This window comes from Melozone crissalis, unplaced genomic scaffold, assembly GCF_028551555.1.
Source record: "Melozone crissalis strain CALT ecotype California unplaced genomic scaffold, PUWL_Pcris_2 ptg000063l_1, whole genome shotgun sequence".
In the NCBI taxonomy this organism is placed as follows: Eukaryota; Metazoa; Chordata; class Aves; order Passeriformes; family Passerellidae; genus Melozone; species Melozone crissalis.
The window spans coordinates 5,678,800-5,706,644 of record NW_026535841.1 but is presented as its reverse complement, the minus strand read 5'-3'; the positions used below and the strand labels follow the sequence as shown (position 1 = coordinate 5,706,644).

Below are 27,845 nucleotides of genomic sequence, written 5' to 3'. Positions count from 1 at the left end.
AAGAGAGATAAAAGACATTTTTTGGAGGTCAGCAGCCAGGCCAGGGTGCTGCTGGCCCAGCTGTACCTGTTTGGTGACCAGCAGCCGGTACGCGTGCTGGATGGCCGTGCGCTTGTGCAGCAGCAGGGACTTGAACTTCCTCTTCTCAATGTCATTGAAGGTGTCAAACACAACAGCCAGAAGCTGAGAAGACAGGAAAAAATAAGAAATAAGTGCTGTTTTGACCTTTATACTCTGCAGGGTTTCAGGGAGGCACAGCAGATGCTGATGGGGTTGGTGAGGTCCTGCTGGCAGGAGGGATCCCACAAAGGGATCCCCAAGCTCTGATCCACTTTTTACTGTAGGTCCAGATGTTTCTGGCCTCTCAACACCTCCTAGTGAGTTTTAAGAGCTACAAAAATGCCAGGAGAAAACCGTATCAAAAGATTAAAATGCCCTGATCTGTCCCTGGAAAGCAGGGTTTGAGGGCTGCTCTCTGGATTCCCCCTTCCTGAGAGCTTTGGTTGACACACAGCAAAGCCAACCCTCCATCTGGGGAGGCAGTGAAATGCAAGCACAAGCATCAAATCCCTCACCTTGGGCTGCAGAATTCCTCAGCTCCTTTGGCAAGGCCTTTTCCAGCACTCACATCCTCCCCTGGGCAGCCATGCTCTCACTCTGCAGTGATCAGCACTGCAGTCCTGCCATCCTGAGTAATTCCATCCCCTTCAAACTGATTTACAAAGTATTTCGGGCAAGTCCAGATAATAAAATGCCATTTTATGATAAATAATTAAGATAGAGAAGGATAATAAATTTCATGTAACTGAGTATGTCACTCCAAGCACGATATTAATGGGAGAGTAGTTGAAAGATGCTCATATAATTTGGTTTTCTGTGATTTAGTTCAATTCCTCATGGTTAGACATTAAAAGAGTTCTATCTGTAGCCAAGCTGCCACCTCTAGAAGCGTTCTGCCAGAGGGTCTGAGATGATTGCAGAGCAGTTCTGGGAATGGGGAAGACTCTGCTGAGCAATGAGCTCCAAAAGCAGGCAGAGGGAAGGGAAGTGCTCCCCTGGGCACTCACCAAGTTCATGATGAAGTAGAGCTCGATGGAGAGGTACACGATGAAGAACACACAGGACCAGGGGTTGCGGGCGTAGGACGGCATCATCACATCAGGGAAACTGCACCCAAAAGGACACAAGGGTGAACCCCAAAACCCTCATGGCACACAGCCCACTGCACAGCAACAGGCACAGGGAGGGGAGGGGTGTGTGTGTATGAACTCACATCTAAAGATCTGCACATTTGTACAAAATTCAGAATAAAAATAAACGTGGCAAGCACGTTCCTCACACACCCCAAACACCAAATGGGATTTGTGGCGTGATTAAGGGCTATGCTTTGGTACTCAACAACAGCAGTACAGCCTCAGTGCAGGTGTTACCACCTCAGATTTCTTCCATCCTTTGCTAATTTCCTAATCCCCAGGGCTCTCCCTGACAGCAGATCAATATTTACTCACTGCTGTTATCCCAATTTCCCTGCAGACAGGTGAAGTGCAGCACAGGAATGGGAAGCTAGGTCTCAACAGTGAGCTGCTGGCTGACAAAGGAGCACAAACACATTTTCCCTTCCTGAACCAAGGCCTAACAAAGCTGTTTCCCCCTTAGTGCCCTCACAGTGATGAAGACATCTGAGTCCTTAGAGATAACTCTGCAGCTGAGGTCACAGTGTCCTAAAGCAAAATGAAATAGCAGCTCTTCCCATGCAGGCTGACCCTGCACATCTCTCAAGCAGAGGAAAGGGGTCACATATTTGGAGACAGAGCATTTCTGCAGATAAACTCTTGGCTCTGCCAGACTCCTTTGGGACAAAGAGAAAGGCTGAGATAGAAGAGCATGAACTTACTTTGAAGTGGTCAAAAGCACAAAGAGATTCACCAGGCTGTTCTCTAAGGTATTGAAGTACTGAAAGAAAAAAATCCCATGACAAAATGCAAGCAGGAACTCACAGGGACATTTTGTTCAAAGAAACAACCAGTCCCCCCACCCCTTTGGATTCAGGCACACCCACAATTCCCTGATGCCTTCCATAGGGAAAAGTGCTTCAGCACTTTTAAATTTCCCTGAGAAATGGTGTGTGAAGGATTAAACCAAAAGCACATTTTTATAAGTATTTTTTCCCAGGCAGCAGCAGGAACCAGTGGCTGCTGGACTCTGACCACAGCAGTGGAAGTGGCTGAGCTTTGCCCCAGACACCTCCTCCCCTGGGGACAGTGGCAGGTGGCTCTTCTGGCTGAATGAAGGCACCAAGAACAAGGAACAACTCTGAGAATGCTCCCTTTGGGACATCCTCTCTTGGAGGAAGTTCCTTCCACAGTCTTCCTCCCTACAGAGGGTAAAGCAGGGTGGCACTGCCAGGAGCAGCCAGTGCTTGATCTCACATGGAATAAACCATGACTGCACTGTAATGCTGAATTCTTAATGAAAAAAATCAAGATACTCACTGGATCTGAGTGGTTAGGAGAAAACAAGTAAAAACCTAAAGAGGCAGCAGAGAAAACAGAGGAAGAGAGAAAGGAGAAAGAACAAACAAAAATAAAGTCAGTTCAATGTTGAGCAGTGAAGCAGCTCCCAAAGGGACGGTCCCATTAACAGCAAATCCTCTCTGACACCCTGAGGATGGGAGTATCTGGAAGACTTTCTCCACAGAGATTTGCCAATAGATGTCATTGGCATTTCCCTGCTCCTTTTGGAAAATAAACTTTCTGGGGATGGTTTGGGCTGTAGCAGTCACACTCCAGACACATGCATTTGTGGGGATGCAGAATAAAGTGTTATCACTGAGGAAGAGCTGGTGGAAGCAGAGCTTGAAAACTGTGCTCTGGAAGAGGTCAAAAGGGCTTTTGTCTCAAAATTAAATACCCAGCTTTCAGATTTTTAGGATGTTTTAACTCTGCCTTCCGGACAACTAGAGATGAAATGGGATAAATGGATAATCCTGGCAACATTTTGGATCTGATCAGATTTCTATTCATCCAGGCTGTTCATGTTGCTTTTGGACAATCACTGGTTAAGAGCATCACTTCTCCACCCATAATACAACTCACCCAGAATAGCAAAAATCACCATGAAGAAAAGCAGGAGGAGAAGGATGTCAATAAATGGTGGGAGGGACTGGAAGATCTGTCGCAGATTTCTGAAAAATAAGAGAAAACATTAATAAATTAAAATTTGCACATTTACTCCTCCAGATTGTCAGGGGAAAGAAAATAACCCACCACACCACCCCCCCACACTTGAGGGCTCCCTTCCCACTCCCTCCAAAGATTAAAAGTAGAAAGCTTGCTAAATTAGGATAATTTCCAAGCTACCCATCTGTCCTTTGCAGTCAGCTCTCAGGTACTGCAAACAACACTAATGTCATGTTGTCAGCTCTCCTTCTGCAGACTGAGGACCAGCCCTGATTCACTGTGCAGTTTCCAGGCAAGCCCAGGAGCAGGGCAGGGCAGCCACACCCTGTGCTGGTCTCTCTGAGCTGGTTTATACACCCAAGCCCTGTGCACCACCAGCACATCCACACTTAGCTCACAGTGGAACCATCTCCAACACAAATGCCAGTGAAAGACACTGACTTTCCTGGGATGTTTGCAGGATTTTGTTGGAATGCATGAAACAGAAGCCTCTCTGAGTCCCTCAGAGAGAGAAAGGAATGCAGGGATTAAATTGGAACCTTTAGAGAAAATGAAATATATTAAGCCACACTGACATGAAGTAAAAGTGTAAGCTTTAGTTTTAAGTAAGTAGAAATATATTTTAAGTGTCTTAAGAAACTGTGTTAACTAGTAAAAGCCCTAAAGTCTAGTTTAAAGTTCAGTAGTGTTACCTTTCACAAAATTAACTTAGTGCTAGGCATAATGAAAACAGAACATTGCTTGCATTTCTGGATAGAACAGACAGAACTATTTGCATGAACAGACAAAACTACATGTGTAGATTTTGGGTAAGAACTGACACTACTTTCACACGTTAGAATCAAGCTCAGATAGGAAGAATGCTTTAAAATCATGTTTTTAGCTCATTGGATGATTTATGAATAAAAACCATCTGTATTGGGGTGCAAAGGAGAAGGAAAAGAGGGATAGTAGCTGCTAGCTGCTGCTCAGAACATCAGGACTCCATGCCAGGAAGCTTTAGCACAGACCTCAATACTCTGAACTCTTCGAGACTGACGTATTCACGCAATAAACAACTTTACAACAACCAACAACATCTCTCATCTCTTTGAAGACCCAAAACCCATGCCCAACTCCAAGATCTGAGTGCTTTCCCTCCAGCCCAGCCCCAGGAGCGAGGGCAGAGCCCAGCATCACCTTCTGACAGCCCCACAGTAGCGGCAGTCCACGAGGAAGATGCAGCGCAGGGCGCGGGTGATGCGCACGTGCGACGTCTGGCGCACCAGCACCACGATGGCCTCGATGAACTGCACCAACAGCACACACGTCTGCAAGAAAGGGGGGATCACAGGCAAAGCTCGGCCTCAACACCTGTTCATCTGCACATCTGAAGGATGGGAGGTGTCCCTGAGTGTTGGAACCCAGGAAATTCCTCTGGCTGCCCTTGGAGGACTCGAGCCCCTGCCCGGGGGGCTCAGAGACCTTGGCACAGAGCCCCAGACCCCTGTGCCTTTGATCTTAACCCATGGAGCAAAATTACCACTTTTATATGAAGAATTACAAGTCAAGAGAGTTTAAGTAGAATAATAGTCTGTCACAGGGTGAAAAAATAGATTTTTGAGGTTTTTAGAATGGGGCCTTGGGGTCCCAAGATTTGGGTGTGCCTTGTCCTTTCTCCTTTTTCTTCCTAGAGGAATTTGGGCGTGCTTTGTCCTTTTTCCTTCTTCCGAGCCTCCATCTTCTGGGTGATGCTGGCACTTTTGGATTGGTTTAGAGTAGAAGCTCACTGTCAAACATATGTGATAGGTAGTGGGAAGTTATGGTAAATAATGTACATGTAGTTTTTAGTATAAAAAGATAGCACCACCCCAGGGGCAGGCAGAGTGCCTCTGTCTGACCTGCTGAATGGACCTCGGCAGACCAGAGAAAGAATTTTATAGGTAAGACACAATAAACAACTTTGAGAATGAGAACAGAAGAGTTCTGACTCCTTTTTAGACTTTCTAATGTATTTTGGGGTCACTGTGAGCAGCAGAGATTCTGAGACCTGAGGGATCTCACATGAATCATCCGGCAGCTGGGACACAGCAGCTACATCACCCTGCTGCAGTGCAGGCCAAGATTGCATCTGGCTCTTTGGTTCTTGGAGGTTCTAAAGGAGAAACCTTGACAATCAAGCAGAAAACTCACCTTGACCATAGTCCTTTTGTGCCTGATAAAGGTTTGGAAGCCCAGCCACCTCATCTTCATGGAGAGCTCAAAGACGACCACGATTAACGCGAACAGCTCCAGGGTAGCGTGGACCTGCCGCAGCACAGGTTTGGTGAGCACAGCAGCACAGCACAGGCCACACTCCTGCCCCTCCTTTTCCAAGTCAGCTGCTTTGACAGCAGTCTGAGCATTGCTTTGTGGCATGCAGGGAAACCCCTAGCCACTTTTTTACAGCTAACATAGCAGTGTTTTTCAAAATTTCTATATCTATTCTATATCTATTTCAAAATTTCTATATCTACTGCTTTGTGCTTTTATTAAAGCCCAGGCAGTTTTTCTCTAAGCAGTACCAGGTCAGAAATTCCTGAATTCTATGTCCCTTCTGGGCTTGAGCAACACAGGAAAAAACTTATTGATATCTTAGCCTTTTGTTTCAAATGTATCAATAACTTGAGCAGAAACACTTTGAAAAAAGATGGAGACTGTAATTTTTTTTAGTGGAACACAGAAGGAGAGCTTCTGGGCAGGGAGAGTTTATACAGAGAAGGGTTTTTCTTTGAATTAGAATTCTGGACAATCACAAGGAAGGTCCTGATCTGTGTTCTAGGAACCAGTGGTGGTGCTGGGGTAATGACACCAGCCCTGACAACAGCTTTGAAACCACCCCATCAAAGCCCACAGACTGCTGAGTTATCTCATGAAAAAGGAAAAACCCACCAATTTCTGTTACCAAATGAAGAACTGCACAAATTGATAACACGAAATGAGCATCACTTTCATTGTGGTCTGCCTAGATCAGACGGAAAAAGGAACTTTTGCTGTCTGGCCTATCTGCTGTCAACCATTTACAGAACAAACCAGGTGGATTTTTTCCTGTTACTGCCTCCTCCTTCCTCTCTGTTTGGCCACCATTTTCCTCTTCCCCAGGCTGCAGAGGGCCAGGTACTCACAAAGATGCCCAGGCGGAGCATGGGGACCGCTGGGGCCTCGCACAGGGACAGCAGCAGCAGCAGCAGGGCCGTGCTCAGCTCCATCAGGTAGAAAAGGTGGTTGTGTGCAAAGAGGTAGGCAGCGAGTGCTTTGGCATTTTTGGGGTGGGTGAAGAACTTGTCGTTATTTTCTCCTTCCTAGGGCAGCAGGAATAAAGGAGGGAACGGCATTAGTGACTCTTGGTGCTATAAAAGAGTGAAGAATGCAGATTTTTATAGGGATTAGATACAATTCCCAACAGACTACTCCCATTTACCGCCTGTTGTTGATGTGTTTATTGAGGAATGGACTCTACACACACGGGACATCCCCTTCTGCTCATAACCACATTTCAGTAATGAAACTCTTTAATACCCACAAACTCCTGCTTCAGAAACCCCTGAGGCTTTTCACAATGAGGCAGAGAGCTGGGAGAGTTTGTAAAGGCAGGCAAAGAAACTTCAGCCAACATCCCAACACAAACACAGCACTTCATTTACTTGCAACTACTTCCCCATGTTTACAGACTTATTTGATTAAACTTCTCCAGGACAGAACACGAAAACACCCAGATAAGCTCCAGGGCACCTGGCTGACAGTTGTTCTTCCTTATCTTGGCCTTGCAAAATGTCTGGGAGAAAACATTGGAGCACACACAGTGTTTTCTGCTTCAGGAATGTAAGACAGGCTCTATGCAAAATTAACAAGTCTCTATGCTGATTTGTCACTCCCTCTTAACTAGAAAGCTTAATTAACATTAAAAGGTCAGATACTCCATCTTAACACTTTGCCTACAACTGATTTTCAAACAGCTACATCGTGACTATTTTTACCCCTAGAATGAAACTTAGTTTGGGGAGATTTTAGAGGGTTTTCATCAGAACCACCCAACAGCTTCTTTTTCTCTAGTCAACAGCTCTGGCAAAGGAGTTTTTGTCACTAACAGGAAACTTGCTGCCTCTTGGGAACTGTCATAAGAGATCACTTTTCCCCAGCAGGGCCACACAGATGCACAAGAAGTGGTGAGGTTTTGTTTAAATTAACATCTTCCCAGGCAGGCAATTACTGCAAGGACAGCCAAGCTATTACTATCAAAGCAGAATAGCTGTGATTGCAAAAGGATAACGAGGTCAGGGAACTCTCCTTTAGGAAGGGAAGCATTCTACAGACTCACTCATGAGAGGGTTCCCACTGTGTCTCACTGGATCCAGCTCACACTGGGGTTCAGAACAAACACTGCTGGGTCAGAGAGCTGGGCTGGAGCAGGACAGAGCCAGCCCTGCACAGAGCCCAGGCTGAGATCAGCAGGGTCCTTTCCATCCACCGTGGCAGGACACACTTGTGGAATGACAAACAGCCTAAATCCTGCCTCCTGGGAGCCAAGCAATTCCAAACGTGCCTGGACAGCAAAGCCCTCCTATCCAGACCCAACACTTGCCTGCAGCCACTGCTCACAGAACTCTCTTTAACTGATTCTACCTCATTTCAAGGACAGCGTCACCGTGGCCATTGGTGAAGGCAGCAGCAGCAATCATCCCCATCTGAAGGGCCAGGCCTGCTGTGCCCATTACCGTCAGAGCTGCACAGCTCAATGACCCTTTGCAGAGCTGCTCCAATAATCAGGAGTTTAAACAAAAGCCTGGGATGGAGGCTGAAGCCACCTTGCCATTGTCAGGGCTGCTCCAGCATACCACGGAGCTCAAGTGTTGTCAAGGTCCAGCCTACACTGGTTTAAAATATCTGAGAAGTGAGATTTCTCAGTCCAGCGGGGTCAGAGCACAGAGGAACAAATGGTTTTTATCACCTTGAAGTGGGTTAAACAAAAAAAAACAACCTGCTGGGTCCAAAGCACCCCAGAGCTTTGAAAGGGAAGGAAGAGAAGGAAGGATGGACAGTAATGGAACCAGCAATCACTTCAGACTGGACAGCTCAGGGAGAAGCTCAATTTTGGGGGCTAATTCCTCACACCAGATGCACAGCAACCTTAAAAAAGCAAACCCTTTGTTGCAGTAAGGATGGTGTTTCTGCTAACTGAAGCATGGGTGGGGTTTGATTCTTCATTGTTTTAAATATTATAAATTTCACTTCTGGGCTGATCCTAACCCCAGCATCCTTTAATCCTGTAGAAATCAAGACCTCTGCTTTCTCTTGTGCCTCACACGACCTGCAGGACTTGACTGACACTAACTGGGCCACCCCATGGCCTAGGCAGGTTGGGACCTGCACTTCCAGAACAGGAGAGCACTGACCATTCCCCCTGGAGTGACTGCAGAAATGACAATCTGTGACCAACTGAAATGACAATCTGTGACCAGCTGCAGAAACCTCCATGCCAAGGTGGCAGAACCGTGCACGTGCTGAACCCCCAGCCAGCACAGCCCTTGGGATAGGATTGGGTATTTTGTTGTTGGCTGCCCCAAATGACTTCCAAAGCTTACCTGGAGGTGCCCCCAGCACCGCCCCACTCCCGAAGCAGAATCCTTGGCAAGGCACTGAATTTTCAGCCCCAGCACAGAAGCTGTTTGTTTCCCATGGCCAAGAACCAGCGTATCTCCTGCAGAGCACTGTCCCCCCACGCAGCAGGGCTCACCTGGAGGTAGATGGCTGCCTCTTGGTAGTTCATCTCCCAGTTGTGGCGGGCAGAGCCCTGCTGGGCGCAGCACTCCCTGGCCGCGGGGCTGGAGGCATCGCTGACCACGTCGTAGCTGCCTCCATCTGCAGCAGAGAAACAGAGATCAGCCATCAGCAGCAGGCTCTGGGATCACAGGCAGCCACAGCAGCTGGGAAGTGGCAGCTGCACGCTGACAAATCGACTCTTGGCAGGTAGGAGCTTTCAAGAGACGCTCAAAGGCAGCACTTGCACACGGGGATGCTCCCGGAAGATCGTCGGAAGAGACAGCTTCCTACTCAGTGCAGCAAGCAGCTCTCCTGGCTCAGAGGGGTGTGCTGTCATGCCTGAAGCTTGCTATCAGCAGCACAATCTACAAGCAGGCAGGTAACAGCCACCAGCCTCCCAGGATGGAGAAGAGCGTTTGCTGAAGGAGCAGGAAGCTTTTGCAATGTCCCTGGAGCAGAGGCCATGGAAGGATGGACACAGCACTGCCCCTGCCATGGGGCACCAAAGTGAGGAAGAAGCTGTCAGTATTTTGAGCAGAAAGCCCCGTTTCTCCCAGCACTTCACTAAATAACACATCAACACTCTGAGGTGCTGATGAGTACTGACACCCCTCTGATGCAAACAAACCACAAGATGAATTTTCTGTTCACACTGCACACATTAATTCTGACATTTCTGAGCGCCTGTCCTTCTCACCAGCAAAGAACTACAGAACAATACCACATTGAACATGTGAACCAGATTTTGTAAATAAAGATTTTGTTTAAAAATACCCCAAAACAATTAAATTGCAAAACAGCAACTCTCAAGAAGAGCTGCACATACACAGTGCCCTTCCCACAGGAGAGTTATACAGGGCATGTATGTAAACTCCAAAATAATTGCCATTTTTGCATTCTGCAGCCTCAGTGCTATTAAGACAGATGAAAACTAAGCAAGAAGACAATTACTCTACAAAAAGGGAATGTCACTTGGTTTCTTCTTCTGGGACTGGGGGTTTTATTTTGCCTTTGACAAAGAATACTGAGCAGAGAACCCCCAGCAGTGATACTTGCTTAGGGCCTGTGGTGGAGCCAGCCATACTCTCAGTTCTTCAGAGTTTCAGACATTTCCCACATCACATGGTTGTTCCTGCTCTCAGAAGAGACTTCCCTCCTCCAGTGCCTCATGTTCCCAAAGTGGGTACATGTAAAATTGAGCTTGCCAGCACAGCAGTGCTGATTTCCCCCTTTTTTTTTATGAGCACAGGAGCTGTGGTGTGGCAGCTCGTTCCCTCTGTGTTCAAAGTTGTTATCTGAGAGTGGGCAAAAAGCACCACGAGGTTCTCTTCCCCTCTCATGACAGCCTGCTGAAGATTTGCTGTGACAAAATAATCCTGCATGAATTACTGATTCAGTCTCTCCAGAACACCCTCTGGAGTGGAGAGGGAGCCCATGCCAAAAACTCTGCACCCGCCAAGAGAAATGGCACCATGTGCTGCTGGCAGAGGCAGGGAGTGGGAAGAAATCAGAGCCCCTTCACCAGTGCACAGCCACAGCTGCCTCTTCCACCCCCAAATCAAATTAAGATAACATTTCTCTGGGGTTTGTGAAGACCTTCCAGATTGCACACTCAGGTTGCTGAGCATTCTGCAGCACGAAGCCTGTTTCTCTTCCCTGCTTCCCCCACACCCTTAAAATACCACTCAAAATCTGGACAAATGTTTGAATGAGGCCGGTTCCTCCCCCACAGCCCTTGATTTAGCACAGCTCTTGGAAAAAAAAAAAAACCTGAATGATGGAGTTTTTATTTATCCACGGAGCTGGAATGGCAGCCTTCTGGTTTGTCTGCTTTTTAACTAAGAGATGACAGCCATATGCAAAAATCAGAAGCGTTATATTGCAAGCTCTAAAAAGTTCTTAAATGTTATTATTTATAAAGCTTTTGCTGGGGATGTGTCTCAAAAAGACAGACTCCCTCAAACTGCAGCCTGAAAGCAAAACCTTTTTGCATTTGATGCTTAATAGTTACAGGAGGAGCATATCTTCATCAGAACCTGGACTTTACATTGCAGAATATACAAAATTTACGAGGATCAAAACACACTGTGACCAAAACAGCAAAGGTTTGTAGCAGTAACCTGAACACCAACACACTGGACCCTGCCCAAAGATGCCAAAATCACCTTTAACCCTGACAAAGATACCAAAATCACCTTTAACCCTGACAAAGATGCCAAAATCGCCTTTAACCCTGAAGCAGCTCTTTTGCAAAAATTAACCTCTCTGGAAAGGAATGACACAAGGAAAAGACACACTCCAGCAAAACCCAGGACAGGACCCTGCTCTGTGCTTCCCACAGGAGAGCTGTCCCAGCTCTGAGACCAAGGTTGCAAATACAAAACAGCACTCAAGAGATGCAAATCAGAACCAAAAAACAGCTCTAGAAATCAAGATGCTTTCCTGCTGTCTAAAGCAGGCACAGACAACAGCACAGGCACTCGAGTGTTCTGGTGGGGAGCTGCATTTTGTGGATCAGCTCCATCCCCATCAGGTACCAGAAGGTTGATGTAGCATCCCTGAGGCAACGGCATCATCTGGGTGATAAATAATAATAAAAATAATAATAAATTCCAAGAGCAGCCCTCTGACTGTGTGCTTGGCAGCCCTCCAGCGAGCTAATTTCCTCAGCTGCTCCCATGATAACAATGACACAGACTAATGCAAGCTCGGCTCCGCTCGTGCTGCACCACATCCCCGACGGCGTTTACCATCAGTATGGAGCTCAATGAGATAGGAGGATCTCTGCACGGGGCTCCCGGGATCCTCGAGGTAGATGGCAGGCAGCTCCCTCCACTGCATGGCAGCCCCTGGTGCTCGCAGCCCGCCGCTCCTGCCTCCCCTTCCTTCCCACAGCTGCTCCTCGGGGCAAAGCTCCGCACAAGAGATCCTGCTCTGCTGCCTGCAGAAGCGAGCGCCTTCTCCCCTCCTCCCCTCTGAGGAAGAGCTCCGTGAGAGATCCTTTCCCTGGGTGAGATTTTGGGAAGGTCGAGCTGCAGGATGAGGAGTGAGATCCTTTGCCTGGGTGTTTCCCGGGGTGAGGTTTGGGAAGGTTGAGCTGCAGGACGAGGAGCTGCCAGGCACAAGCGTGGTGCTGGCGAATGTGCTGCGCTCTCGTGTTTTGGCATTTAGCACAAGTTGCTCACGATGAGCTAACGGGGAGAGGAGTGGAAGTGCTGAGCAGGCACAGCGAGGGATCTCCAGCACGAAAAAGAAAACAAGATATTTGGTGAAGTTTGCGGCGTGAGGGGCACGCCAAAGGAGGAGAAGTGAGCCGGTCACAGATGGCAAAGCTTCCTTCCTTACACTTGTGTAACTTATCCCAGGCGTTCCCTGAAAACAGAGAGAGGCAGGGAGGGAGGGGAAAAATGAAAAGAGGGGGGGGGGGGAAGAGAAAAAAAAAAAAGAAAAAAGGAAAAGCAAAACCAGCTGGCTGCTTACACAAGGCATCCAGAACGAGACTGCCGGGACTCCAGCATTTCCATTCAGTGCAGCCGAGCATGCTCCTGTGTAAATAGTTTCCATATGTCATCATTACAATAAAAAACAAAAAAACAAGGAAGAAAGACAAGGAGCATAAACTTTCCAGAGCCCAAACCTCTCCCTCTGCAAAACAAATTCCCTGCTTAGGGGAAGGAAAAACTCTCCTTGGGCCGAGAGCAAACAAACTCCTCTCATTCGGAGGAGCTCATGCAGCCATGGGGGATCTCCAGGGCAGAGCTGAGAGGAGAATAAGGGACAGAAAACATCCACAGGAGGCTGGGATAAATCACCCTTCCCAGGCAGCTATTATACATCAAACTCAAGTCACTCTGGAATTCCTGGTTTTTGATGCCTGCACTTCTTCAAATAAATAGTAATTTTTTCAAAATTCCAACAAACTGGTAACCTCTTACAAATTCAGAGAGTTATAAACCAGCCCTGCAGGGCAGCTCTTCCATTTGCCTTGGAGCTCCCCCAGCCTGGCTCTCATTAGCCAGCTCGCCAGATGTTCTGCCTGCCAGCCAGCACACACTTTCTATGGCCTTGCACTGAAACAGACTGAAATTCCCTTACTGGCTCACTGCCTGCCTCCAAAGCCTTCACTGGACTTCCCAGGGCTCTCTCCTAAATGCTTGAGGATGGTTTGGATGATAAGTCTCCATCTTGCCCAGATATTGCTATTTTAGCAAGTACATCTGTGATGACAGAACACTGCAAACATATGAAGGCAGAAGTGACTTAAATCAGCAAAAAATATCCTTATTCTGTCATTCACACTGTTCATGCATCACGTGTGGACTCAGTGTAAGATGCAATATGCAAGTTGCTCCAGTGAGTTCCATGTGTGAGTAATGTTTCTCTTGACAGGCAAAACCAGAAATGCCAAGGACACACAGCTTTGGAGACAGACACATCTTCATCCACGTGGCCTTGCAAGGTCCCTGATCCATCAAAAGAGGGAAGAGGAAGGAAAGCATCACTTCCTGCATGGGGGAAAGGTCAAACTGTCCAGGCACGTGGGCTGGGCACCTCCAGTCACCGGTGTGCTCAGGGCTGGATGGAGCTGGGAGCAACCTGTTCTCCAAAAATGTGTCTTTTCCTTCCAATCCAAAACATTCCATGATTTTACCATTCTACCATTCAGTTGGAGTAATTTTTTTCAGGCTTTGCATTCCTCACTGCCATAACCTTCTCTATTTCTCCATCTTCACTGGATCTGTAATTCCCAAACTCAGTCACAGAGCCCAAGCTTTTGGTTTAGAACAAACATAACCAGGAATCCCACAGCACTGAACATGAGCCCAAGGAAGAAGGCAGATCCCAGCAGGATCAAAGGTTCTCTTGGTGCTCCTGGATCTCCTGAGCTCACACCCAGGAGCCCTGTGCTGGCTGAGGTTTCTGGCTCTCTCAGCCCCACTGCTCCCTGAGGCTGTGGTGAGGATGGACAAGGAGAAGGACAGCATTCCACAAGCATTCCTCTCTCCTGGAAAGCTCTCATCAGCTGAACACTCACTACAGAAGGTGCAAATCCATTAAAAATCATGGAAGCAAGGTAGATGCCTACCCTTCCCCACACAATCTGTGCAGGTATCTTCAGTCCCAAAGCCAAGATTTTAGTCAAGTATTGGAGTTGTCCCAGCACCAATGATGGCATTTTCCCTCCCAATGGCTCACAGGCCATGCAGCTTCACCTCCAGAGGATTTATCTTCCCTCTCTCCTCCAAGGAGGCTGATAAGAAACTGCTCCTTGCAAGCACTGAGGCACGAACACACATGGGCTTGTCTCTTCAAGGCCAGGCTCACCTACCCCGGAGGAAAAAAAACTGCCTGGAAAGCACAGCTGGTCTGGCACTTGGCCACACATCTCAGAGGTGAGACAGACAGACAGACAGACAGACAGGGAAATCTCTGCCTGATTGCCAGCTCAGCGCCGTGCCAACGGGAGCATCGCAGGGCTGGTCCCCGCTGCCCAAAACATCTCAGTGCCTGTCCTGGTTCATTGTGGGAAGGAAGAGAACAGCCATGGGGAAGTCTAAACAATTTGCCGTCAGTTTGTTGCCTAGGAAAAAAGGGCATCTCCAACAGAGAGCAGTGCCAAGCCCTTCTGCTACAGGAGAAATAATCTACTTCAGAATATTCCGAGCCAGCATAACTGAGTCATGCTCTTCCTTGGAGACAACAGCACAGCAGAAACACATGCAAAGGCCTCAGGGCTCTTTGTCTTACTGTATTCTCACAGCACTCCCTTGCTGTGAAGCTCAACAAATAAAGTCACTTCAGCTTCCTATCTAACACAGGAAAGTTTTTTTAAAAAACACGGACGTTGCCACTTCCTGTGAGCGGTGAAAGGCGACTCCGTCCTCCACTTGAGGATGCAGCAACACGAGCTCACATCCTGCCTCCATCACCGCAGGGAGCTGAATCCTCGAGAAGGAGGAGCAGATGTCCCTCAGCATGGTAAGCCACATTTTCTATATCATTGCCTCTTCTCAGTCGTGCTCCTCGCACGGCAGACAGCTGATGGGCAGCGCTGTTTAATTAGGGGAGCGCTGCATCCTTGCTCACATCTGCACTGCACACATGGAAAACCCCCTGGGCACAAAGGAGCACCATGCCAGAAGAGCTAAAGCATGGTAGGAAATGGTTTAGCCCCAGCAGAAAGCCTGGCTCCATCCAGGGACACTGAGTGAGGCACAGCCAGTTAACCCTTTGCTCTGAGGCTCAGGAGAAGGGTCGTGGTGATTCACCACTTCCTGCACCACCCTCCTGGGGACAGAGACATTTGTAAGGAAGATAAAAAAAATTAAAAACTTCCAGGAAAATGAGGATGAGGATAATTTTCCCCATGTACAGCAGCCAAGCTGTGTTGGTTGGAGATGCTCATCTGTGCAGTTCACTGCCTCATCTCCCCAGGACACCTGCTCTCCTCTGATCTCATCCCTGAGTCACTCCAGCTTTTTTTTCCCCTTGAAATATGATGTGGGAAGTTTTGGCCAGGAACTGTTTGATCCTGGGACAACTTTCACTCCTGAATACATAGCAGCAAGAGGCAGAGGGGCAGATCCCTCCTTTTTGGGATGTCTGGAATCCATAATTAGGTTAGCAAGACTTCAGCAGCTGAAGATGAACTGACAGATGCAGACCACCCCCTGTCTAAGCCCTGCTCCACAAAGCTGCCTCCTGACAGATGTGGGATTAAATCCTCCTGCATCTGAGAGTCCATGAAATATCACAGGGAGAGCCGGAAGCAGGCACTCCTTCAAAATAAAACTGGAGCACAGGAGTTCCTGCCTTAACAGAGCTGCCAAGTCCAATCCAAAGCATTTTTACTCAGTAAAAGTCCCACAAAATGAAAGCTTGCATTAGGAAGCTATAATTAAGAACCTCACTTGTGTCAAGCCAAATTGCTGCTGGTTTCATATCCTTTATTTCTTATCTCAACAAATGAACCTCAACAGCACCAGAAAGGAGAAGCCAAAGCCACAACAGAAGGATCACCTACAACTCCCATTATCCATCCTTTCAGCAGCCAATCTGCTCCATAATCTCATCACTCCGATCGTATCACGGCAACAAAGGCTTCACACACGCTGAGATAAAATCATACCATAACTGGAATTAAATATCTGAGTCATTGAGGGGCTCTGTGGAACAACTAATGAATGGAAAAAACAATTGGAAGCAGTTAAGGTTTTGCTGAACCGAACCAAAAAGGAAAAACAGGAGAGACAGCTCTGCCTAAGGCAAAGAGAGAGAGGCCAGACATGAAATACACACACACACATTTCTAATTCATAATTCTGGAGGAAGCAATGGAAAGAGACAATATCAGAGCCCTTCAGCTCTAGCATTTCTTTAACATATCCTGTTACATGAAGGAATTTCCTCTTTTTGTTCCAAAAAGGGAAACCAGTCTCCTGCTTTTAACACATTAAAGATCTGCTTTGGCTCCAGTAACAACACAATGTCAGCAGTTTAAGAGCATGTTCCTCATTTCAATTCTCCAAAGCAGAGCCTCTGGATTTCCCTGATGCAGCTTGGAAAGATGTTTGATTAAGCTGCAATCTGGCCTTTTAAAGGAGAGCAGTGTGCTGCCAGGACTGACTGCCAGCTCCAGCCACCAGCAGCTCCCCAGGGAAGTCACAAATTCTGCACTGGGAAGCAGAGGGGAAGCTTTGGGAGAAACCAGGATTAATTTGGGTAACAAACCTCCAGCATCACCAAAGCAGCACTAGAATGAAGAAAGCAGTAATAAGGTATGTGCCTTACTGACCTTTTTTCCCTGAAGAAAGAGGGATAGCAGGAAAATGACATAAATTTAAAAGTTAAATAACAAACTCTCAACATCTTCCCATGACGGGCTGAGACCAATTAGAGTTATTTGCTGTGGTGCAGCAATGCTGAGGAGGTAATTGTGTTTTGTAGTGTTAGAACACGACTCCACCACACTGACTCCTTTGAAATACAACACTGCCACATCTCCTCTGCCTTGTCCCTCACACAGGGAAGAGAAGCTGCCAACCTCAGAGGAAGACACGTGTAAAGGAGCAGGGAAAAGCAGGGAAAACCCCAGCCCCCAGAGCTGGGGAGCTGTTCTCCATTAGGAAAAAAGGCTTCTGCACATTTATGGAAACCACTGCTGGCAGCAACTGGAGGTTGCATTTAATGGCTGGAGAGGAAGGAAGGAGTTAAACCATTGATGTGGCATCTGCTGAACAGCTGATTTTCCCTCAACTGGTCCTTGCTTCAAGTCCTACAGCCCTCACGTAGAACCACAGCTTCAGAAAATGGACAACTTTGACTTAAAAGTCTTACACACACACAAAAAAATGTCCTTTGAATCCAGATTTTAGAAGAGCTGCTGCTGATTTCCCATTGTTTGCCTGGAAATCTTGGCTGGCCTGAAATCTCCTGCCTGGTGCAAAACACCTTCTGGAAGAAAGTCACTCTCGTGGCAATGTACAGACTGCCTCAGCTGCAGAAATCAAAAGTCATCTGCTGATTTTTAAATGCCAGCCTTTAGAATCAGCTGTTTAATCTCTATTTACTGTGGGGATGGAAGAATAGGTCATACAATGACTGTGTCATCTGGCTTTTCAGCAAATATAGAATATATTCAGTATTTTTTGAGCTTCCCTGTAACACTGTTGGAGTGTTAAACCCTGAACTCCTGACAGGCTGGAATCATTTAATATGATTTTTTATTTCTCAAGTCCTTTAGAGCACCTTTAACTCTGCTGGCCACAATTCTCTTCAGGACTTTCCTCCACTCCAGGTGCTATTCCTTCATTTGATATATATTTATCTAAATATCTGTTTATCTTTTGTTTTAGCCAGCCCAGGCACGTTGGTACTGTGACTTTGTGCTGCCTCTCCAACAGCTTTGAATCTTCCACCAACATTTTTGTTTTCTAGGCATTTGTGTTGCCTCAAAGTATAAAAAAATTTGAATGTTTAAGTCTTCTCCTTCACAACCACTAGAGACAAGGTCCTGCCACCAGCCTTGTATTTGAAAAGAAAGGGCTTTGACTTGGTCACTTCACCCCCCTGACCCAAATGTCAAAATTTTCCTCAGTGCTCCCACTTCCAGGATTGATTCCTTATGTCTTAATTCTACAAGCATTTCTTCATTTGGTTAATGAAGACCAGGAGCATATTGGTGCATTCTAGTGAAATCCACTTTGCTTTTGTGCCATAAACTTCCCCAGATCTGTGGGGGATAATGAAAACACTCTCTCTCTGCAAAAACAGTGATAGCTGGAACAAACCACAGGCATTCCCAAGTGGCAATACAGAAACACACACACATTAGGTGGGAAATACAAGTGCAGCTGAGCTGTCCAGCCCCACAGAACCAGGGGGTTTAACACAGCTGTGCAGACACAAACATCCTAAATTTTCTTCCCTCACACACAAGCAGGAGAAGAAAAGCCTTTTCTTCCAAACAGACATCACCAGAAAAAGCAGCACTGGATGCTCCAAACCCCCTCAGTGTGATTCAAACCACAGCAGTGTCCCCTTGCCATGCCCAGGATCTGTCCCCAAGGCCAAGGTGCTGCTGTGACCAACACCAGGTCGCCTCTGGTGTCCCCAGGTGAGGCACAGGTGCCCGAGCATCCTGCAGAACCACTCACAGATGGCCCAAACCCCAACCCTGCTCCTGCAGCTCCCGGAAAGCAAGCAGCCATGTGAAAAGCAGCCTTCTTCTCCACATGCAAAAAGCAATTATGGTAAAGACACAGGGAGAGCCCTGCGAGGTGCAGATCAAAAGCCAGAGACACGGGAGGCAGCAGAAGAGCCCGATCAAATTCACCACACTCTCCCCAGCTTAAGGATCAGAAATGGAGCGTTCTGCCTCATAAATTCTACTTCCAGCAAATTCAAGCCTAAATCCCCTGAAGGCAATGAGGAAAAGGCAATCAACAACAACTCTAACCACTTCCCAGATGCTCCTGTTTAGTTTATACAGCACTTCTTACAGCATTGAAATGGGTAAAATGGGATTTCAACGCAGGGGGGCTGACGGCAGCAGGCAGGATTCCTCAGTGAAGATACCAAGGGCAAAGGAAGTTCTGAGAAGCATCATATTGGTTATGATGAGTGAACTCAGCGTGCTCAGCCTTTGCTCATTTTAATCTGCCAGTACGCAGGCTTGGCTGAAGTGAACATCCTGCATCTACAGTGCCTTAAAAATCCACAGGAACCACAAAATGAGGGGGGAAAACGAACAAAGTGCTGCGTTCCCTGGGAAGCCATGAAAAAACTAATCACTGTTTGTTTCCAACTGTTGTTCCGCTTCCTGAGCCAAATGTTTCCAAGTCAGCTGTGGTGGCTGAGGAGTGACCGGTTCGAGCTGGAAAGCTGTCAGTTGAAAATTGCAGCTCCAACACTTTCAAACTCCTTAACATCTTTTATAATTCCAGGACCACCTGTTCAAAAAAAAGCAGAGCCCCCTGATGACACGACACATGGCTTTATCCCACATTTTCCAATGAAAGCAGTCAGCTCAGGGAGGAAACACCCTGCTTTTCTGCTCTAAGCCCAAAAAAGATGGGAGTTGTGCTGGAGAGGAGACACACAAAGGGCAGGGGCTCCCTCCCTCAAAGCATCAAGGTCATCACTCCCATCTTCAGGGAGTGTGGAGCTTCCAGAGTACTTGCCCCATTCTGCAGGATCCCCCCTGGATTTACAGTGTGAGGGGATCTCCATCCCCAGTGCTGCAGGAGATGACAAAGGAGAAAGAACCATTTGACTCCAGGATAATGGAACACTACCCCAAGTCTTCTCTACCTTGTAGATGCAGTTACCAGCTCAGATTTGAACAGCATGGGGCATTCAAGACAAAAATCACTGGGTTTTTTTTCTCTTTTTTTTTCTCTCTCTGCGTGAAAGAGTCAACAGTGCAGAGATTCTGTTTGACAGAGCATCCCACTGTGAGACACACAACGTGTGCATTGTGCAAACCACTCTCCTGCAGAGCTCAGAAAACAAGGAAGGCTTGGAAAAAATACCCACAATGACTGCAGCCCTCGATACCTCCTGGTGCTTTACTGTGCTTGGGGTTCTTCCCCTGCAGGCACCACAGAGCCACGGTGAGAATGTCTCCACACAAATGCTGCTGAGCTTTGGGCAACACGGGGCTCTTTCTCATCAAAGAAAGGCACCAGCTCTACACAAGTGCTTAAGCACAACCCTGCCTTAAAACCTGAATTCTCAGCACAAGTGAGATCCCAGAGGAAGGTTCAGAGCAGAAATATTTTTCATTATTTCTAGCACCATAGCAAAAGATCCCCAATATCTTCTCAAAAAGCAGCATTTCCCTCCTTCCTCTGAGCTTACAGAGCTCATCACCCAGGGAAACGAATTGTACTGAAGGAGAAAACAATAATCTCCTTATGTTTTGGGTGTTCGTTTCCCTTTCCAAGATTTTCACCCCTCACTCATCTCAGAGGCAGTTTTTGCTTCGCTTTGCTTGCTTAAAACATTCATTTTAAGTCATCTAGGCCAGGAAAGGATTAGAGGAGCCCTGGCAGAAGTTGCAGAATGCAAGGCTGTTAGGTCAGAGAAATGAGACTTTCAGAGGCAGAACCAACAATCCACCACAAAACCACCACTCGTGCTTTGGAAAAAATTCCTCTCTCTATAAATTTTAAGCAGGTGCATATTAAGAAAAATGAATCATGCACAGCAATGCAAAACAGCACCTCCTCCTAACAAAGGGATGAAGCCTGCCTGTCCACTCCTGCACCAGGTGCAATCAGCACTTCCCAGGTGAGACTGTGACCCACAGGGGCATTACCTGACTCACCCTAGGTGCAAGGAGGAGCTGCTCCCCAAAAGGAGCCCCCAGTCCTGTGCTCTGGCCATGTTTCACCTCTAAAGGCAGCAGCACAAGCACTGCTGCTGCTGCTGGAACTAATTAAAGGCAAATTGGTAGAACCAGGGGCCATGACGTGAGGAAATATCCTGCACAGCATCCAAGAAAGGCACCAGATGATCCAAAAGGCTGTTTAAGAAATCTTGGGATCTGCCAGGTCCAAAGCAAGCTTGTCCCCTCATCCCCTTCATTCCTTCACCTTAATTAGCCGCAGCATTTCTGACCCAGTGCCTCAGCCCCTCTGGAACAACCCTTGCTTCCACGCAAGGATCAAAACCTACAGATCCTGCAGGATTTATTAAATCTACCTGAAATGCCTCTTTTCCTCCAAAGGCAGCAAAGCCACAACGCCTCCACAAGCAGCACAGGTCCCTAAGGTTTGTGTGGTTGCAGCATTTCCCAAAGGTGGGAAACGTGTTTCAGGAGTTTGTTCTCTGCTTCCTCAGCCCTTCAGGAATTGTGTTACACCTGGAAACCTCACCCATGGCATGATGGTGGAACAGGATGAATTTTGAAGCCACTCCAACCCAAACCATTCCAGGATTCTCTGAGATGATGCCATGACCAGATGGGATGAAGCTGTGGACTACATGGACAGGTTTAACCCTCTCACTGCCAACACAAACGTGTTCTGGAACCAGATCCAACACACAAAAAATTTCTGTCACTTCAGGTTGCATTGGCTACCAAACACATCAAATCCAGGTAATTCACATGCCTCAAAAAAAAAATAAAAAATTAACTGCTGCAAATCCTAGGTGCCTAGCTGGGACTTAGTAAAGGATTTTTTTTAAAGACAGGTTTGGTGTCTACAACATCCTTTAATGCTGTAATTAGACTCTGTGTTCAGAACCACCCCTGAGTGTCCAGCAGCCAGTTACAAAAGGAACAGCTTTGCTGAGAGCCCCTTCCCACATCCCACCAGGGAACTGTCCCAAGGCAAGGGCAGAGGGCCCCTTCCAGCACACACTGTTCTGCCAACACCCTGGGCTTTCCTCACCCAGCACTCCAGGGCAGCCCCTCCACCCTCACCAACTGAGAAATCTCATTTTCTTCACACACCCTGGGCCACCTGCTCGTCCCCGGCAGTGCCAGGCATGTATTCACCTTCCCCCCAAATAATCCACCTGCCCAAAAGGCCAGGCTGGCTCTGGCTTTCCTGACAATTCACTTTTCAGGCAGCAGAAAGTGAGATTGCACCTCACTCAAAGTCGTTACAAGTTCCCATTTTCCAACAATCCCTCTAGAAAACATCACTCTTGGCTGTTGCAGTTGCTCCCCCACCTCCCTAATAATTAGATTTTTACCTCAAGAGCAGATGCAGTTGCTTTCTTGTAAAAAACCCAGAGTTGAAAGATGACTTCTTTCCCCCTGCCATCACCCATTGTGTGAGAAAACAGACAATATCCCATTGTTCCATGTACAACACTCTGAGCTGTACTTTCTGCTCTGAACACACTGCAACTCTACTTGAGGCTCCAGCAATTTCCATGCAGGAGGCAAAGGAGAATCTCGTAGCTGATCTAATACAGGATAAATCAATGTGCACTCATTTATTGTTTATAGCTCCCATCAGCTCAAGGAGAGACACTGTCCTGGAGTTTCAAGGCTATCCAGGCTGCCTTTGTGGATGGAAACAGACACTGCACTTAGGAGGTGTTTTGAGAGCTCTGTTCAAACATTTCCCAGGAGTTCAGGAGGGATGGGGAATCACTAAACCCTGGCAGCTTCTCATCACTCTCAGGACAGGATTTTGGGAAAGGCCAAGGCAGGTTCACATCTCCCTCCTTGCCTTCTATAGAAATTCAGACTCCCATTAGTCACTGCCCTCAGGCAGGGGCTGGGGAGCTTAACTGGAGTTTGTGTGAGATGCTCAGATAAGATGAGCTGGGGAAGGGCAGCTCACATTCATTACTGTGCATCCAGGTGATGCAAGAGCTTCTCCCTGTCTCCATCAGCTGCTGGAGCTGCAAAGAAAAATTACCCAGCCCAGGCAGAAGACCATCAGCACCACGGGGAGCACATTTTTCTGGATGTGGCCTGAATTCCTGTCGACTTTGCAGGATTCTGACCCTTTGTGGTGGCTGCAGATGGGAGCTCCCTGGAAGCCCTGTATCCCAGCACAAGCCAAGCAAGGCAGAGTTTAATATTCCTCCCCATGCAAGTATTTTCTCTCATTAAATGCTTAAGAGCTGGAGGATTTGGGAGATTAATTTTTGCAGCTGGACATTTTCTTTAAGAATGCAATTTTCCACACAATTTTCCTCCTTTAGCTCTCTTTTATTCTAACCCCAAGACACCCACTTACCCAGGAGAGGACTCTCCTGTAAAGTCTGGAAAGGAATTCACTTCAGTCCTTTCTTTTCACATCTGCTACAGGCTTGCTTTCAGAAAACCCTGTTTTACTTATTTCAACCCAGAAACTTGTCTCCAGTTCCAGGCAATCAACACCAAGAATCCACAACTACAAATTCATTATCCAAAGACCTGACTGGAACAAAACAAGACCATGGATAGGTTTGGGTTTTTTTAATTTAAAAGCACAAGAAGTTCCTCAAAAACCACAAGAGCTGATCCACTGAAGCCCAGAGGCACACAGCACTCAGTGACATGGCTGTGACAGGCTGGAGAATGGACTGCAATTCAGAGGGGTTTGTGCACACAGGAACACAAAGCAAGGGTGAGATTTAATTATCAGCAGCCTCAAACATGTGATTGAACAAGGGGCAGCTACAGCCACTCTGTCTTTCCCCAGGTGTCACCTGGAAGAGGATGGGGGGTCCTTCACTGCCTGTTGTGGGGACACAGCTCAGTGACAGTTTTCTGTTTAACCTGCCATTGAAGCCCTTGGAGTTGATGATGGCCAGGCACAGTAATGAGGGAGCTGCTCCTCCAAATTCTGGCTGAATATTCAATTATGAGAGTTTAAGCAAAGCCAGAGGGAAAGAGGATCCTGATGTTCCCTGTCCCCATCCTCTCCTCACCTTCACCCTGGCAGGCTCTCTCTCCCCTTTGAAGCACTTCTCACACTTTTTCCCTGGAAAATAAAAGCTTCTGGCTGAAGAGGTGACATCCCACAGTTCTGCTAATGCCATTTCAGCCCTCAGCAGCCAAGGGGAGGCAGAGCAGAGGGGACACATTTGACTCCTCACAGCCTCCACGAGACACAACTTTGCTGCATTTCACAGCAGATTTTCTGTGCAGGCAAAGAGCAAAAGCTGGGCTGCACTGCTGGTTTTTAAACAAGCTTCCTTTTGCCAGTGCTGCTGTCAGTGGGCTCCCTCCCTGATTTAAGCTTCCCGCTTCCCAGAGATAAAGGTGCCTTTCAAGTTGTTGATGCCAACTTTCCCCTCCTAATCCCTCATCCCACCCTGACTTCAGAAGGCTCTGTATCATCCCCCATTGCTTCCAGAGCATAAGCTTTATATTTCTGCAGCAAATCCAACTTTAACAGTGATTAAAACATACAAATAAGAGACATTTCATTTGAAGGATGCCAGGAAATGAGTTCTCAAAAACCACACAGCGATCCTGTAAGAAGCACAAAATTGGTCCCTAAAGAACTTCCATGTATTTCAATGTGGAGAACTTTATTTATTAATACATTCATTCTCATGCCTCTGCTTTAACACAGTCATGCTGGCTTCAAGCAATTGTTAAGCCTCACACAACTTCTTCTTTGAAGGGATGGGAGGCGAGGGAAAGAAAAGAGGGAAGAGTGATTAAAATTAGTCACAAGGAATCCTATAAATACACCCGTGGATGGAGGAAGAAATCTCTCTTCCATTTAACTTAAAATAGAGGGCTAAACTTTAAAAGACAAACAGATGGGATGAAGCAAGGATAAAACAGAGCTCAAAGAAAGTCAACTGGGCAATTTATTCAGGGATCTCTATTGTGGGGTGGCAGAGGAGGAGGAGGGAGGAGGAAGAATCTTGATTATCCAAAATTAATTCCTGGGTTGAGAAGCCATAAGGAATGCTTGAGGTATTAAATCTCAGAGGCAGTATGCCACAGAGGTATAATGTGAAAAAAAGGGATGCCTGGCCAGGAAATAAAGCATTTGTTCCAAAAGTTCAGCCTGTGGCAGCAAGGGCTGGATCACAAGACCTGTGTGTGTGCACCTGCAATGGGAAGTCACGGGGATGTGCTGGACAAAACTGCACAGATCCATCCACGAGGGGTAACACCAACCAGAAACTGTGTGAACACACTCAGACACATCTGCTGCAGGGTGAGGGTTTTAATGAAGACACAAAGGAGAAAAGCAAAGCTTCTGAGGGATGGTGGCTGCTGTTTCCCCCTGCCAGTGCTCACAGGCTGGCTGTGCCCCACTGAACAGCACATATTGTCTAAAAGTACTCCAGGCTCTTTGGTAAGAACACAACAAAGACGTGGAAGGGATTTATCAACACTTCCCTTCTCGTAAAAATCAGGACGTAAACTAGAAACAGACAAAACAAGCCTCACAAGGCGCAGATGTTTGTGGTGCTAGGAAAAGACATGAGATAAGTGCAGTGGGACGGTGCCAAGGGAAGGACAGCACGCAGGAAAGGGCTTAAGGTCACGGGGGAAACCACAAAACTGTGTGATAGAAAAAGCACTGGTAGGACCCGAGCGGCTCCCGTGGTGTCACAGGGTGAGCAACAAACCGAGCCGGACCCGCTGATACCGGGCAGCCCCGACACCGAGCCCAGCTCTGCCGGTCCCACGGGAGCAGCGGCCACCCCACCGCGACGAACCCCGTGCGGGCAGCGCCAAAGCGCTCTTACTTTCGTTGGGCAGCTCCTCGCGGTCCGGCTCATCCAGAGGGGCTGAGGCGCTGCTCCCGCTGTCGTCCAGCGTGAGGATGAGCGGCACATCATCGTCCATGCTCACCGCCATGCCGTCGCTCCGCCGGCGGCCCGGGGCTCTCCGCAGCTCTCTGGGGCGGCGCGGCTGTCAGCAGCTCTGCCGGGCCGGCCCGAGCCGGGGGCGGCCTGCGGGGCACCGGGACACCGCGCTGTGCGCACCCATCTCCGGACAGCGGGATCGGTGGGGCCGTGAGGGCTCGGCGGGGCAGTGCGGGCTCAGTGGGTCCGTGCGGGCTCAGCTCACACGGCGGGGCTTTCCCTCCCGGCCGGGGCACGCAGCACGAAGCGCTCCTGGGCGAGCTGCAGGTGCCGCGGCTCCGGGAGCAGGGCCGGCATGGCGCTAGGAGTCCCGGGCACACATGGCTCCGTCCGTGCCCCGCAGCGCCCCGGGCCGCCCGCAGTCCGCGCACATCAAGTTCCCGGAGCGCTTTTGCGAACTGCGCGATGCCACAAGGTCACGGATCGCTCTAAAAGGTGATGGAAAAGGAAGATGAGGCAGGCCCAGGACGGCGCCACGGGGACAGCTCACAGCCGCTGTCCCTGTCCGGCCAGAGGGACACCGGCACGCCGCTGTCACCGCGATGGGGAGGCCCGGCCCGGCGCCCTCCCCGCGCCCTCCTCCCAGCCCTGGGTGAACCCGCTCCTCACCTATCCCCGTGCCCGCGGCCTCGGGACTCTCCGGACCCTCCAAACCCCCCGGGACCGCCCGGCCCGGGACCCCCGCACCCCCCGGCCCGGTCCGGCCCGGCCCCTCCGAACCGGCGCCCGCAGCGACGCGACTCTTCCGCGCCCCGCCCCTCGCCTCCCATTGGCTGCTACAGCGCGGGCCCCGCCCAAAGAGGCAGGACCTCATGGCTCCCGCCAATCCGCACACCGAGCCTGCCCCCACCCCCTGCCGGAGGATCCGCGCTAACCCCGCCTCCACTCCCCGCCTCACACAATTCGCCTCGCTATTGGATAGAAGCGCTGTCCTTCAAGACAGACGCGGGTGCTGATTGATCTGAGGTGGCGGGGGTGGGCTCTGGGGGAGTGAAGCGGGGACTGCCATTGGCTGCGCTGAGGCCCCGCCCCAAGGTCAGGGAGGAGAGGAGCGGTCACCGGGCAACAGCGGAACGCGGGCGGGAGCGGCTCGGGGACCGAGGGCAGCGGGCCTGGGACAGCCGCTTCTCCCCGCGGTGCTCCCAGGCCGGGACAGCCCCTTCTCCCTGGGCCGCACGGAGACGGGAAGAACGGAGCCGGGCCCTCGCTGTGCTCAGGCCCCGCGGGCGGTAGGAATGGATCGGGCCCGAGTGCAGCCCAGCCGGGCCCTGGCACAGTGGGTGCCGTGAGGGGCATCCAGCAGCGCTGGCTCTCCACAGGTGTCCTGCAGGACACGAACCCTGCCAGGGTCAGCTCTGCTGCTTTTGGAGGGTCCCGCTCCAGCCCAGTGCTCTGCTGGTGTCAGTGGAACACAGCCCTGCAGCAATACAGCTTCAAATCCCAATAAGCAACAAGGCAGGGTGGGGTCAGAGATAGAGAGTGAGATTTGTGTCAGTGCTGAGCAGGCAGAAAAACGAGAGCAGCAGCAGGGAGGATCCCCAGCTGGGTTTGGCCCCTGTATCAACAACTCTGGCCTGAGCTGAGCACCAGTGACAGGCTAGATCTGCATGGAAGAAACAAATGAACACTTCCCCCACCTCATTTCATGCAGATTTAATGTGGTTTTTATTCCACATGTGCACCAGCTCCAGCAGTAACAGAGCAGCTTTTGGTCTCCTGCTGGGCTGCACAGCTCTGACAGAACGAGAGGACAAGGCAACAGAAAAGCACCAATGTGAGTAAAAATCATGGAACAAAATGCAAACAACACATTTATACTTAAACAATATTGTTCTCATGTATAAATAGCAAGGAAATGCCAGTTCTGACCTCCTGGAAGGCCTTGGTGACAACCTGGGCCAGCGTGGGACAGAAAAGCGCGGCTGATGAGATGGGCTCTAGTTTCCCCCACTGATTCCTTGGATCCTGAGCACAGCAGTGGGGGTAAAGTGGCCACTGCTTACTTGATTTTCAGACTAAATCTCTCTATTTTAAGAGGCTTTCTCTTTCAAGGAAGGAACCAGATCACACTGGTTCAGTTCTCTGCTGCTTGGACTC

At 48.7% G+C, this 27,845-nt stretch overlaps 1 protein-coding gene across 3 annotated transcripts in view; it reads right to left on the bottom strand.

Moving 5' to 3' along the window:
• Positions 1-25,878, bottom strand: part of TPCN1 (two pore segment channel 1) — a 228,889-nt gene extending 203,011 nt beyond the window's left edge. For 2 of the 3 annotated variants that reach the window (XR_008483854.1, XM_054289011.1), the window contains exons 1-10: positions 25,629-25,878; positions 8,932-9,056; positions 6,323-6,499; positions 5,352-5,465; positions 4,359-4,489; positions 3,096-3,184; positions 2,493-2,527; positions 1,895-1,953; positions 1,068-1,167; positions 67-183 (exon numbers count right to left, since the gene is read on the bottom strand). Coding sequence is in view for 2 of the 3 variants with exons in the window: in XM_054289011.1 (XP_054144986.1) it covers positions 67-183; positions 1,068-1,167; positions 1,895-1,953; positions 2,493-2,527; positions 3,096-3,184; positions 4,359-4,489; positions 5,352-5,465; positions 6,323-6,499; positions 8,932-9,056; positions 25,629-25,740 (1,059 nt within the window). In the remaining variant the exon portion in view is untranslated. Of the gene's footprint in view, positions 1-66; positions 184-1,067; positions 1,168-1,894; positions 1,954-2,492; positions 2,528-3,095; positions 3,185-4,358; positions 4,490-5,351; positions 5,466-6,322; positions 6,500-8,931; positions 9,057-11,707; positions 12,279-25,628 lie in introns of those variants that run through there. The other variant, XM_054289012.1, reaches the window with a different exon arrangement.
• Positions 25,879-27,845: the final 1,967 nt, after the last annotated feature.